At 36.5% G+C, this 13,306-nt stretch overlaps 1 protein-coding gene across 1 annotated transcript in view; it reads left to right on the top strand.

Annotated features, from left to right (window-relative positions):
- The window catches only part of FBXL13 (F-box and leucine rich repeat protein 13), a 34,901-nt gene that overhangs the window by 3,703 nt on the left and 17,892 nt on the right, over positions 1-13,306 (top strand). The window contains 5 exon segments of the mRNA XM_036400575.1: positions 6,118-6,201; positions 6,265-6,287; positions 6,838-6,953; positions 7,108-7,272; positions 10,095-10,152. Coding sequence (XP_036256468.1) covers positions 6,118-6,201; positions 6,265-6,287; positions 6,838-6,953; positions 7,108-7,272; positions 10,095-10,152 — 446 coding nt within the window.

Below are 13,306 nucleotides of genomic sequence, written 5' to 3'. Positions count from 1 at the left end.
GCTGAGGTTAGAGGAAAGTTAAGAACTACCTACCTCTGAGTAACTTTTTCAAAATGCCAGTAATTTGCTCTGTTTTCTGAAAGCATCATTCCTCCTTGCTTAGAAGTGCTGTAGGGATCAGCGTCTAGAAAGCATGATCTAATAGTGCTCAGGGAGAAGTGATCAGCATCAAACAGGGAAAACCACAATCCTCCCTACCAGAGGACATTGGGTTTGCTTGCCAGTGTATTTGAGAGCCCTGAAAGGAATTCCACAGCTTTCTCCATTTTTGGATTCTGGAACAGTGCTTAATGGTTATGACCAAGTACTTAAGTGAACAGTTAAAACCAAAAAAAACATCACATTGCATCACAGTTGGATAAAGGATTTTAAAAATATTTTTTCCACCTCACTGGATGAATGAAACCAAAGGGAAATTTTGTAAGGCTAACATTTCAGAATTAGTTGGAAAACTGTAGAGGAGTTATACTATTAACATTGAAATTATGCTTAAAATATTCTATAGAATGTGTATTTTTAATGTTTTTTTTTTAATTTTCTTGGTTTTTTTTTCTTTCATTTTAACATAACAGTTCTTTTTATATTAATTGTTTTATTTCCACTACTTCTGTAGGATTTGAATGGTTAATTAGAAAGCCCATCTGTAAAATGTGTGATTATGTTAAGGATCGTGTAAGTAGCAACTTAAAGACCAAGGCATTTAATTAGCTCACTAAAAGAGGGGCAGAAAAGTGAGAATTAAGCAGACATTTTCTAGTCCATTGCTACAAAACAAGGCAATCTTTTCTTTGACTATTATGTCCATACATGGCATTAATACTTGATAAATTGTAGGCATGGGGGGTTTTACATAAAGTCATGGTAATTAAAGTTTTATCCATATGGCACAGGCAGTAAATATTTTTGTTAATGAGCTTCAACATATTTTCATAAAAATATAGAGATTCTCTTGTGTCTTGTTCAAAAATCACCCTGTAATACCATTGACATTCTCAGAGCCCCACCTAGAAAGCATAAGATCTGTTTGTTCTCCTTCTGAAGCTGAACAGTGTTGGTGGAAAATTTTCTGCTATTAGACACAAAACTGGAAAGACCTGAGGGTATAAAGAAATTGCATGTCATGCCCAAAATGTGTTACAGCAGTCTGTCACTTGCTGTAGGCTACCACAGCTGGATAAGAGAACACAAGCCAGTAGGAAAAATTAATTTGTCCCTTTCGTTTCTTGACATCTGCTTTGCAGGGGTGTTGGAGAAGCCTACATGTAGACTTCACCAGCTTTCAACATCTGTGTTCCTCCTGCTCCAGCTTCATTGGGAGAATTCTCATTTTGCCAAATTCTGGCTTCTTCAGACCTATCAAGCAACAAAAAAGGGGCCATCACTTGGGGAGCACTTCTGAGCTATGTTCTTTATTTATTGAAGAAGAGAACGATTATTTACATTTCCTGAATACAAACTTGTGTAACTGATAAATACTATAAGTTACAAATGCTCTGTTATTTATTTTAGGAAAATGCTAATTCAGGAATATGTTAATATAAGCACTTTTTTTTGGACAGTGGAAAATGAAAAGAAAAATAACATGTGGACTCGAGCCATCAATGTGAAGTGCCAAACATCTGGAAGGATGTCACAATTCATTTTATGATTCTTGACAAACACAGGATACAAAAAAGATAGTCCCATGTGCCCCAGAGAGTAATTCCTCAATTCTAAATGTTGATTTTCAAATTTCTACCCTCAGTGTATTGCCAATACTGGAATCACAAGAGTGTTTCTTCAAAATCCCTTCTGTGCTGCAGACAATGTTCTGCCTTGCAGGCTGGATTCCACAAATCCAATCAGTTCTGGGAGAAAGAATTGTAAAGGAGTGTATGTGGAGCAAAAAAGCCAAACCGGAATAAAAAACCTGTGTATCCCTATTCTTCAGAATGAGAAACTATACAAAGGTTAAATTAAATGAACTTTGATATTCTTATAAGCATTTCATCATTTCACTGCAATTATTTTCTAAATCCATGGGGACAGATCTTTAGCTGTGTTTTGCTCCATGTTTCTTTTTTGTTGTACTTTCATTTCAGATCATAGTATACTATTATGCAATCAAGAAAAAAACCCAAGACAGTAATTTACATATTAGAGTGAAAACTCCTACAGACAAGGAATTGAATTTTACTTATTTACCTAATTTTATTTACTTTTATATTTTATTTTTGCATTCACTTCTGATCTGTATATGCAAGAACAATAAGACATTAATAGAATGATTTTACTGAGTCATGCAGAAAAAGTCTGTTTTGCAGAATTTTGTGGGACCTAAGATTCAATAACCTCAATATTCTTTCCTCACAGTTGATTTGATAGATGAGGTTTAAGTGGGATTTTACTCATCTGGGGTGAGGAATACAGTATTAAACTCCATATGTATCCTAACATTAATTCTCAGGCCAAGCTGTTCACTCTTGAGGCAATCTATTAAACACAGAAATTCCAAGTGAGCTGAGAAAGCAATTATTTTACTAAAATGTGCAAGAAATCTCACATTACTGTACCTTATCTTCGAGAGTGCCTGAAATTTCATAGAGAATCCACAGGGGACATAGAAAAGAAATTTAAGATTTTATTGTTCTAGAAATAAAGGAAAGGGACATACATATGATTGCAGTAAGATTTAAATGTTAATTAATTTTATTTAATCTTATCTCAATGCATATTTCACACTGGAACTTTCTCAACCTGATGCCTGAGATCCATTATCCATTTTCAAGTAAAAACCCAGTTCAAGTGGAAAAGAAATTAGAAACAATCTGTGCAGTGGTATTATTATTAACTGCTTCCCTATCATTTGGTTTGGCTTGCATGGAGGAAAGCACTAGATTTCTGCTATTTCTGGTATCAAATGTCTATGTTAAGCAAACAGTGGTTTTCCAGATAGAGATTAAAAGTCCTTTAGACTACATTTAACATTATGCAATCCTCACTGAATTCCAGAAAAAGGCATGCTATTTCTGTCAGAATTGCTGAGTTTGATCTGATTACCTGCCATCTACCATCTCTCCTTTTGAGAATGGGAATTTCACTTTATTTTAGGCATCTAAGATAAGGTAGTGACTAGAAAATTAACTTAATGTATTTATATAGAAATTAGAGAGTGGGAGAGGTCCCCAGAGGTGATTCAGACCTGTCCTGGGTTCTTTGTTGCTCTTTGCTATACAGAGATCCCAGGATTCTTATTTTTCAGTTGTTTTGCTGCTTAAGAGCCAACAACCTGTTGCAGAGTTAGGTAAACTCTTGCTTTAATGACTTGGTCATGCCATGTTAAAGCAATTGGTGCTTCTTGACCAGCAGAAAGTACAGATTTCCCAATTCATCCCTCAGATATTCACCATTAAGCTAATCTCTTTCATAGATACTGAATATTTTCGGGTGAGGAAATGAGACAGGATTATGTCTCATTGCATATACCAATAGTGAGTAGAAAACTGGAATCTGGGAAACTGAGTTTCATATTCTGTCCTAACAATTAGCACACATCTTTCCCTTCTGACATTTATCTTCTGATGCTCGCTACCACCAGAAAAGAGGACTGACTGCCTTTGCTGCAGCAGCCCTATACTGCACCTTGTTCTTTTGCAATCATTTGGGGTGGGCAAACCCAATCTATCCATGCTGATGGTGAGGTCTGCAGTACTATCTGCTGATCCTCACTGATGTGTTGCCCACATCAACCACATTCTCAAAGCCACAGTGTCCTTTTGTCCAACAGACACATCTCAGTTGGACATGGTATGAGAGCCTGGAGTGCACCAACAGGCTGTACATGCTCTGACCAGCTTGTGGTTATGAGATGGTTCTTTCTTTATAATCCCTCTCTGCCACCTCCCCTGCAGCCTCAGAACAAGATTCTGCTCTTTTTCCTTCTTCATCTGCTTCTTAGAGTACATCTGTTCCTGGAGAAGCCTGATCCAGGATAACACAGCTGCACCACATCAGACCCCACCTTGAACACAGCCAGCTGTCAGAGGCATGGGACTTGATGGGATTTATATCATCATGCATGACCAGTAAAATGTTTCCTCCATTTATTTTGATAGTAGGGTTTTCATTCTGTCATTTTGCAGGCTGTTACAGACCCACTGTAGAAAAACAAATATGTTACACTTGTCCTGAACTCAAAACACAACAGATTATTTGCATCCACAGTGCTAAAAGTGCCAGTGTGTGTTATGAGCCACACCATATTGTCTGTATGTCTGTCTGTCTGTCTGTATGTGAGATCTGCACAAACACTTTAAGTCTAAGAATATGTTTGACAGACATGAAGCCAGTTTCTCTCTGGGCTGGCACCCCTTTGCACAAAGGAAAATGTTCAAAGAGTGCCACAGTCATTGAAGAAAAGATTTTAACATCAAAGCATTTAAAACAATTGACAAAGAATCTGTTTTAAAGGCTACTTCAGCCTGAAAATAAAGAGCAAGCCAACCTGGGCATAAGTTAAAAGATGAGGCATTATGCCAGAAAAGAAAAGACAGTCTGCCTTGATTATAACTTAAAGTCATTTACTCCATTAAAAACATCTCACATGCAAAAGGAACCCAAATGCTAAATTTTCAGAAAGAGGAGCCAGAAACCCAAGGTGTGAATCTCCTCACTCAGTGTAAGATAGAAGTAAAGCAGGCTTCATTCTAGTTTCCACTGATAAGTAGTAGTGGGGACCAGTCATGTGCTACAAATGCTAGAGACTAGAAGTGCAAGAACTGGGAGCATGTCCTCATAAAGTCATGGTAATTAAAGTTTTATCCATATGGCACAGTTTAAATTAAAGTTTATCCATATGACACAACAATCCACCAATGTCCTGGTGGATTGTTACCATACTGAGGTGTGATGGGTGATCAGCTGCTGCTCAGTTTCTGGCTTGCTTTTCTGTGACCATCTCCTGTCTGCTAGTGGTGTCAGACAACATTCATACCCTGAGCAAAGCCTGTGCCTTGCACTGCTGCTCCCCTCAGGCAAGGTAGCCAAGCACCTCAGGCTTCTGAAGCAGCTGGAGAGGTGGGGCACAGCAAAAATCTCTCTCAGTCTATTTATATTACAAGATTCCTTCTTTGGATTCTTCTCTCCACAGGCCTTATTTGGTACCCAGGAGGACATGCCAGACTACTTTTTTTCCTGTGGATGTTTTGCAAATGAATTCCTGGGGCTGTAGTCTGAGCTGCACAGGGTTACTAAAAAATCATATAATCATTAAGGTTGGAAAAGATCTCTAAGATCCCCAAGTTCAACCATCAACTGTTATATTGCACACCTTCAAAAGCCTGAAAAAAAGTGATATCTCTACATGCAAATATCAGGGGGACTTCATGGGGAGGAATTGTTCACATCTATGCTTTGTGTAGAAGCTGAAAAGAAACTGTCATTTGCACAGCATTTATATGTGAAAAGAAACACTCTGTATGCCCAAGAGTGAATGGACATCTATTGAATTTAAGCAGCTAAAGAATTGTCTCCCTGGAGTGATAAAAGGAATAAACTGAATTGACAGATGCATCAGTCCATTTGTGATTTCACTGAATATTGCACTGTTAGAGTAGGCAGAGCTGTTGTGGTTCTGCATGAAGGATTCTGTAGAAGAGCTCAATATTATTGTGACTGCAGAGGACCTTTCCTTGTACCCATTCTGATCTAACACACATTTTACTGTGGATCTGGAAAGAAATAATGAAGATATTTTATTACATGCAGAACTTGCTTCAAACTGAATTTCAACATCTACCATAGGTATGTAAATTGTAAGGTTGGGCAAACAAAGGCAGAATAATGAGACAGTAACATTCATTGCCACTTCCATAAATGGTTCAGCTGTAGAAAATGTTGAACCTGACTTTTGCTTGGTTAGAGGACACATTTTTTTAACAGATCCCTTAGATTATGTTTAAATTTTAGAGCAATTTGTATCTGTTTTTCTTTTAGTGAGATAAATGCATTTCTTGTTTTAGTGAGCATCTATGTGCCTAGGTAAGATGTTAAAGCGTTGAGAAGATCTCAAGCTTTTCCTGTACTGTTTTTGTTAGGCTTGCTAAGATATAAACATTTAATTTCTTGTGTAAATTTGAGCTGATGTCTTCAAAAATACTGCCAATGGCTGCAATTAGATTCAAGATCTGCTAATCAGCAAAATGTTAACTCTTACAGAGAGATGTATTTGTTAGAAACTGAAAAGAAACTGTACTTTTTGAGAAACTTTATGATGTTGGAACTCAGCTATCCTCTCAAATGACTTCAAAGTAAGAATCAATTCAAGAGGAGAAGTTCTAAGCAAAAGAATTTTTTACTATCGTTGAATTTGCTTATAAATCTTGCTCACTTGCATTCACTGTCAGAAAACTTCAATTGTCTTGTCTTCTTTTTTCATTGGTATGTTTGAATTATGGTCTTCCAGTTTACAAACAAGAGCATTTCATTTCTTTCAGTGGTTAAGCAACTATAATATGTGGGAACAGCATTCTGCTACTGATTTTGATTTTGCCCATCAAAAAAAACCTGCCAGGCTTCTGCAAAAGTGATTGTTAACCATATCACTGTCTCTGGTGTCTGCCATACTTCATGTCTCCAGGTACTTGCTTCTTTTCCTTGTGTTCCCAAACATAATAACCATATGGAGAATTTCAGTGGTTTATGCACCACTCACTCTCTGGAAGCTACTGTTACATGGATTTTAACTATTTGTTTGAAATTTTAACTTTTTGATATTATATGGAGAATATTTGCTGATCTTTTTCCCCTACATGATATCATGAACATATGGATGTTTAATTTCACCTTTTTTCTTCAAAGGCTCTGGCTGAAAAATGTCAACAGGTAATGTCTGTTGTCTTTCTTGACTCTCCAAAACTTTCTGACACAACTTTTAAAGCCCTTGCAGAATGTAAACTTTTGAAGGTCAGCATTGAAGATTAGTATAATGATAAAAAAATTATTAGGATTATGTATTTTTGCAATTCATTCAGATAATTTGAAATAAATCTTTCAGCTGATTTCAGTGGGTATTTGGATCATGCTTTTAATGTATGTCAGATGTGTAACTTGCATCTTAAATATTTTGACAGGGAATAACCAAAATGCTGATTTAAGTTTCAAGCTGATGAGTAAATGCTGCCCCTACATGAGGCACATTCATGTGGCTGATTGCCAGTGGATTACAGAGTCTGGTGTTAAGATGATTTCACCATTGAAGTATATTCTTGTACTGAATATGGCAGACTGCAGAAGGCACTGGATCACATCAGATTTCTGTAACCATTGCAAAGGGATTGTACTAAAGTTAATTTTACTTTTAATAAGTCCTGTTAACACACCTTTCTGTTTTAAAAATAAATTCTCAGAATCTAAGTATAGATATCTTAAAGTTTTGAAAAATATTTTATACATATAGCTTTGTTCCTGTATCATGTTTTCAAAAATTTATTCATTATTACTCCAGTTCAAGCAAAAAACAATTAACCGTTGGTGTAGTGTCACTTAATAACCATGGCATATTATAGTACTGGAATGTGGCTATGAAAAAGAACATGATAACCAAAGACAATTGTCACAATTCCATTGTCACAATTCTCTTGAAACTTGGATATTATTTAATTTTGTGAATATGGAAGTAATGCTTTATTACTATCTAATACTAAGAAATAAATAAAATTGACAAATTTTTACCATTATCAAGAAAACATGGTAATGCATACAGAGAAAGAATATATTTTCTAGAAACAAAGACAAATGGAAGGAGTTCCAAAGCTGCACATTTGATCCCTGTTTTGTGATACAGTGATAGAGTCAAGGGTGAGAGAGAACAGGGAAGACAAAGCTTACAAACATTTCAAAATTAAAAGACCTGTAAAATAATACAAAGAAGTTGGAATTACTGTTGATGCTAAAGTTTCTGACACCATGAGAACTTCTAGAGATTCTCCTTTAAAGTGTAATGGACGCTTTTTTTGTGCCTGTTGGCATATAAAAATCTGATAATATTGCCTGGAGGAGCAAGTGAAAAGTGCTGGAGCAATACCACGTTATCCTGTTCGTAGTTTAGCTGGCAGGTGGGAGAGCTGCCTGCATTTTCTGGTTTAACATTTAGCAGGCTGGGTTTTCCAGTCTGTCAGCCAAATCATGGGCTGTGAGTGTGCTTGCACGTGTCTATTGCTTCTACTGCTAAAGAATGGCTGGATTATCCTAAAAAAACTTTTAAGCACTAGTAAGGGTATTGTAGAAATCCACTCATTTTATTGCTTTTCCAGGCACTTTCAAATGTGTCAGCATTAGCAAAGTAACAGATTTTACATCTAAACTCATTGGTGTGTTGACCCTGGGCTCCAGGTACCCACCAAAGCTGCTTTACCACTTCAGTGGACAGGACAAAGAAAATACAGCAAAGAGTTTGTGGGTCAAGGTAAGGACAGGGAGACATCAGTCACCTGTTACTGTCACAGGCAAACCAGACTTGACCCAGAGGAAGAAATTAATTTATTGCCAATCAAATCAGAGTAGGGTAATGAGAAATAAAACCAATCTTAAAACACTTTCACCCCACCCCTTCCTACTTCCTGGGCTGAGCTTCACCCTTGAATTCTCTGTCCCCTCCCCTAAGTGGCCCAGGGGGATGGGGAATGGGAATTTCGAATCTACCAAATCAGAATTCCTAAATTATAGGAAACCACCACATGTGAAAACTGAAGAAAGAAAATTAATAGATCATGATGTTTAGAATTAAGAGATGTGAGTAAAAACATGTCTAAAAATGGACCCAGGCAATGTAGTGGCTCATCTCCCTGGCACATAATTCCAGTTTAGGAATGATAGCATTCTTGTCCTCATGTATGATAAAGCAGTGTATGGCATGTGTTGTCACATAGTTGATCAGTTGTGTATTCATGCCTTGATTAATTAGAAAGTTATAATGTGGCCATTTCAGCTCTCAATCTCAGTGTGGTTACAGAATATTAACCTTTCAAATTCAGTTGACTTTGTTGCCAGACTCAGCATTCTTTATGGACTTTATAATAAAGTTGGCTATACTGAAGTTGCATTTCTTAAATTTATCTGTCCTCTTGAATGAAAACCAACTGCACTGTGAAATAATACCCAAACTGTCACAGTGGTTGAATTATTGCAGGGTGACTATGAATTCTAGCTTCTACTGTATTTTGTGGTCACACAATGAGGCCCTGTTCAGGTTATCAGTTCATTAGTAGCGCTGGGATTTTGGGATTTGCAGTGATTCTTTGTGCTGCAACAAACTGTACAAGCCAAAATATGATTCTATCCTACAGAATTCTGGGATTAAGTTTTTATTCATCAGGGAGCACAAAAGAAATTCTGGGAATGCATTGAAAAGCTAATTGTACAGTAATGTTAAACATACCAGAGATCTGCACTGTATTGAAACATCTGTAGTTTTGAAAGACCTGTAGTCAGGTCTACAAATCTCTCAATTTGGCTGAAAGCTTTTCTATCTACTTCATTTTTATAACCTCTGTGTGTGTTACAAGTTAGCTATGTGCAAGAGATGCAACTGATTAAGTGAAACACTCTGAGGAAGGACTCAGGTTAACTCTTCATGCAGGGTACAGAACTGCTATTGCACACAAATGCTGCTGGTGCCTTTGGCTGCTGCTGTGCTAGGAGATCATTTTTCCTTAAAGTTATTTCAGTTCCTTAAATTAAAAAAAGTATATTAGTGCAAATGAAATGTTTAAACAGGTTCCGAGTCTTTTTAGATTTGTTTCCCAAGCTCTGTCATCTGGGAGTGGTGATCATTTCTGAGTGCTGGAACTAATGGAAATTCTCATTATCTGCAACAGACTTTTTTTCAGAAAGCTCAGTTTTTCAGCCATTCCAAAGAGCAGCATCTTTCTAATTAAGAAATTAGTTATTCTGACTCTTTGGGGGGTTTAAAGGTCTAGTTTAAAAATGCCATCATTAATTTTTGCTTATCTTCACTGTTGGCGGCTGAATCCAAATTGCATATTGACTTGTACAGATTAGGAAAAGTATTGATTATAAGTATTGCCTGCATTTATCTTTTGGGGTCAGTGATGGAGTGTAAGTGTAAGGCCATTTCTACAAGGTTCTTCAGAAGTTAAGCTAAGAGAGCTGAGGGTTAGCTCCAACAGAGGCACTGCTCTCCATTGTGGTCTAGAAAACAATTGCCAATGAAAGAATTACTAACAAAGTATCTTCAATATGTCAAGCTGCTAAAACTGGAAAGCAAAAAAGAGCACAGAGGGGAGTCAGGTTAAACATTGGCAGGTCCTGCCTTGTGAAAGCTGTTACTTTTACTTTTGGGACAAACTCTTTGCACCGAACACAGAAATCTAATAGAGTCCTTGTCAAGATAACTTTCCATAGAGACTACTCACTCAGTCACTGTCCAGACACAATTCTGACTACGAACTTCATTATTTGGCTGTAACACAAAGTTTGTGCAAAAAAAATTGGAATGTGAAAAAAAATATTATAATGTCTGTATCTTTTATGGAGGCCAGAAAGTGAAAAAAACTTAAGCTAAATAAAGAGGGTTAGGGAATCCAAGAAGACTTCACTTAATGTGCTCATTTAAAATATCACACAATTATATCTGAATGAAATTTATGCTGCCTTGAATTTAGTCCCACATGTTACAAAAAAAATGTTTTGTTTCTCTTTGCTTGCCACAGCTAGCCTTTTAAAATGCTGTGTTTCTTCTTACTCTAGTTTCCACATAGCACAACCCATGACCTTGGCAACAAACCAAGCTTTTCTGCTTACACTGTGTTGCTAAGGCTTGCAGTTTTCTCTCTCCCACAAGACAGATAAATTGAGCATTTTAATTTTTGTAATTTCTGAGAGCTATGGTAGGAAAAAACCTGTGGTTATATCTGTTTGCTGTATTTAAGATGTAAAATTCATGCACATATAAAATAAATACATTAAATATTAAATACATTTCCTAGTCTTAAAACTTTACTTGATAAAGGGAAACCCATCAGTCTGCTCTGTAACAGGCTACTATTTGTATGCTTTGGCTTTATATTATACTTTTTATTAGCATATAGAGATCTCTGTCAGCTTAGGCTAAGTATTGGTTGGAAAATGCAACAGAGAGCACAGTGTTTCATGTACAGTAATCAACACCCATATGCTGTGTTAAATAAAGAAAAATTGTAAAGCTCATGTGCTTTCCAGCAGTCTGTGCTGTGGATCTCTCTTGCTTTTCCTGTCATGCTCTTTAGTGTTTAAAACTTAGAAGGTGCAATTTAGATTTGTACTACATAAGAGGATTTTCCTTTCTATTTTTCCAAATGACAGCAGAATCCTTCTGCCCTCCAAAGCAGAGCAGAACTTCTTGCAATAAGGATTGACATATACTTATGGAAACATAGGGCAGAAAAGATACAATAGAGCATAGTTTCTGATATATTTGTGTCTCAGGTATAACTTAATCAAAATGGAAGTTTTTCCCTCAGTGTTGGTGCCTTTTTCTTCTGTTGCTACTTCAAACACATATATTAAAAGTCTAATGTTTGGAGGAGTTTATTATACTTATCCTGAGCCTACTTCTCAACTGAAAATTGGAAACCGAATAAAAGTAATCACTGCTCATTTTCAGATTTTGATATTGCATAGAAAGTTGTACATTTTGCATGAAAAAATGTGCCTAGGGAAACTTGTGAACCCTAGCTAGAAAAAGGGAATTAATTCATATCATGTTTAAGTTGCATGTTGCTTAAGTGTCTTGATAAGTAAGACCATTCATTAACAAAACCAAATATGCAATGAAAAGGAACTGAACTTCAAGCACATGAGGAACTGGTGGCATAATGAAGTTTCTATACTTTTCTCATTAGGGCTTTGACTATATTGCTCTTACTCTCAGAAAATACATAACAATAAATTAAAACCCCACACAATTACATTTTAAATGTTAATTTTTTCACTCTTTAATTTTAGAATTCATCCTTTTACATTTCAGAAAATATTTCCTTTATTCAATTTTTTTTTTTAAAGCAACACACAATTTTAAGTCTCAATAATATTTTTTGATAGTAGGACATCTGATTTTGTCATTCTTGAAGTACTTGAGATTAGTTTCTTAAAATTATAGGAAACTTAAAAGAATTTTAGAAATTAAAATATTTGAGACAATTCTTTAAAAAAATAAAGCAAGAATGCAATGACAGAGCAAAGATCTTGAGTTCTTTGAAAGACAGATAGTTTAAAATCCTTGTGAAGATTCTTTTTTTTCTAGCTATCCTTCCATCCCTCATTGTTTTGCCTCATGTTTTGCTCCTCTAAACTCCTTGCAATAGGGACTATAGCATTTTAAATTGTGAGTATGGTGAATGTGTCCATGAATGCAGAGATAACATTACAAAAATTTTAGATAACACTCTAAAATTATTTACAATATATGCAAGGGATATGAGCTTCTATTACAGAGATGGTAACATCAGCACTTAGGACCAAAATCTGTCTGTCTCAGGAAAGCAGACTCACTGGAACTGCTTCCATGAGATAGAGAAGCAGCTCTAGTCACAAATTTTTTTCTTACACTCTCCATATGTTTGTTAAAATGTCTTGATTTCTCCCCAATGCCTACATGACAAGGTTCTGGCAGCTTTGCTCCAAGGGTGATTTTGAGAGCCTGCAGCTGCCCCACTTCCCTCCTTCCAACACAAGCTGCTGATGCATATGGCCTGGACCACCCATATTCCTGGGATATTAGAAAAGCAATTTGGTATAAAAGTATTAGGACATTTGAAGAAAATGTCTTTAATCAAGCAGGATTTAGACAGAAAAAACATAACAAAGAATAATAAGCTTAGTTGACTCCTGAGTTACATAAAGCATCCAGGAACAAAAACAGCCCTGACATAGGCTGAGGCAAGCTTAATGGAGAAGCTTAATATCAGGGGTGAGTTATATGCAGTGTAATAATAAGAAAGAAAAAAATAGCTGAAACATAAAAAATAGGTACAATACTTTAAAAATAGGAACAACTGTGAATCGCTTCTGAAATCAAGGATAGAAGGATGTACAAAGTACACAGAGAAATATTCTCTGCTTCTCCACTTCTGTGGTGGCTGTTATGGAAAGACAGTTTGTGGCAATTGGGATGGGGCTGTGGCTGAGCCTCATGCCCAGTGGGCACAGCTGTGAGCAGCACTGACAGCAACGAGCCAGGGGGTGCCCAGGGGCACTGACCAACACCAAAGGGACCAGAGGGCACACAGGGGAAATGCATGTAAGATGAAGAATAGAAAAAGGTTGAGCT

The sequence above is a fragment of the Molothrus ater genome, chromosome 5 (genome assembly GCF_012460135.2).
Source record: "Molothrus ater isolate BHLD 08-10-18 breed brown headed cowbird chromosome 5, BPBGC_Mater_1.1, whole genome shotgun sequence".
NCBI lineage: Eukaryota > Metazoa > Chordata > Aves > Passeriformes > Icteridae > Molothrus > Molothrus ater.
The sequence above is the reverse complement of the archived record's forward strand: the minus strand, read 5'-3'. Positions and strand labels throughout refer to the sequence as shown.